At 56.0% G+C, this 1,233-nt stretch overlaps 1 protein-coding gene across 1 annotated transcript; it reads left to right on the forward strand.

Annotated features, from left to right (window-relative positions):
- On the forward strand, positions 1-1,038 carry LOC139029916 (metallothionein-2). The gene is made up of 3 exons (XM_070451288.1): positions 1-164; positions 458-523; positions 800-1,038. The coding sequence occupies exons 1-3, from the start codon at positions 137-139 to the stop codon at positions 889-891; spliced, it is 186 nt and encodes a 61-aa protein (XP_070307389.1). The 5' UTR covers positions 1-136; the 3' UTR covers positions 892-1,038.
- Positions 1,039-1,233: the final 195 nt, after the last annotated feature.

Below are 1,233 nucleotides of genomic sequence, written 5' to 3' on the forward strand. Positions count from 1 at the left end.
GGCTTTTTGCACTCGCCCCAGCTCCTTCCCGCTATAAAGGCAGCCCACCTCCCGCTCCGCTCCAGCACGCCCCTTCGACATCCTCGCCATCCTTTGCTCAGCCGTCTCCGGACCCCAGCCTCCGCTTCAGCTCGCCATGGATCCCAACTGCTCCTGCACCGCAGGTAAGGACCTCTGGTTTGGGGCTGGGTGTCCATCGCAGAGCTAGAGGAGAATCTCTTGACTCCTCATCACTCACTTTCAGGGCACTGTTTGCCCCTTTCCAAAGGGTTTCGGTGTACCCTCTTCTCCTCTGAGTTCAACTAGGAGACCCCGTTTGACCGATAAGGCCATTCGAGTTCGTGGCTCGCCCAGGTTCCCACGAACTGGTTGTGGAATTGGGAGTCAAACTCGGGCTGCTAGCCCGAATGCCCGCGTTCGGTTCTCCAGGGGCTGTTCTCGCATCTTTTTCCGGCAGGTGAATCCTGCACGTGTGCCGGCTCCTGCAAATGCAAAGATTGCAAGTGTGCCTCCTGCAAGAAGAGTAAGTGGGATTTTCTCTATGTCTACCCCTCTCGGGCCCCACTCCCCGCGCCCAGCACCACCACCCACCCACCCCACCCCCCCCCTCCCGCCCTTGCAGGAGGATTCTTCACCGTCTGAGCCACCAGGGAAGCCCCTACACCACTGGAGGGGAATTTAAATAGCGGAGTGGGTGCCCCTTCCCCAGGGAAGGTGGCGCCTCCACCGGAGAGGGCGGGAAGCCTTCTTAACCGGTTGTCCCAAGCGCTCATCACTGCCGCCCCTTTCCCTTCCCCAGGCTGCTGCTCCTGCTGCCCCGTGGGCTGTGCCAAGTGTGCCCAGGGCTGCATCTGCAAAGGGGCCTCGGACAAGTGCAGCTGCTGCGCCTGAAGGCGGGGAGAGCCTGCTCCCTGGTGTAAATAGAACAACGTGTACAAACCTGCGTTTTTTAAAAAATACAACCTGACCCGTTTGTTACATCCCTCTTTTTTTTTGTCCTATAAAATACAAGAATGATAATAAAAGTGGTTGGATTTATTCTGACTGTTTTGTTTGACTTGACCAGGGCTTCAGTGAGGGATTGGGCTAGAAGTAGAGAGACTTGGTTTCTGGATGGAAATGTTAACCCCTGACAAACCTAGTGCCTTGTTCGAGCCACATTTTGGCATTGAGCTTCATCTTCTGTAAAATGGAAGTGCCTTAGGGCAGGTGTCACAAGGACACTGGGCACAT

This window comes from Odocoileus virginianus, chromosome 20 (genome assembly GCF_023699985.2).
Source record: "Odocoileus virginianus isolate 20LAN1187 ecotype Illinois chromosome 20, Ovbor_1.2, whole genome shotgun sequence".
In the NCBI taxonomy this organism is placed as follows: domain Eukaryota; kingdom Metazoa; phylum Chordata; class Mammalia; order Artiodactyla; family Cervidae; genus Odocoileus; species Odocoileus virginianus.

What these genes read in the sequence shown, in the direction of transcription:
- LOC139029916 (XM_070451288.1), top strand. Translation starts at nt 137, where the DNA reads ATGGATCCCAACTGCTCCTGCACCGCAG. An exon ending in CAACTGCTCCTGCACCGCAG is followed by an intron (nt 165 to 457) that starts GTAAGGACCTCT and finishes TTTTTCCGGCAG; the next exon opens with GTGAATCCTGCACGTGTGCC. An exon ending in GTGTGCCTCCTGCAAGAAGA is followed by an intron (nt 524 to 799) that starts GTAAGTGGGATT and finishes TCCCTTCCCCAG; the next exon opens with GCTGCTGCTCCTGCTGCCCC.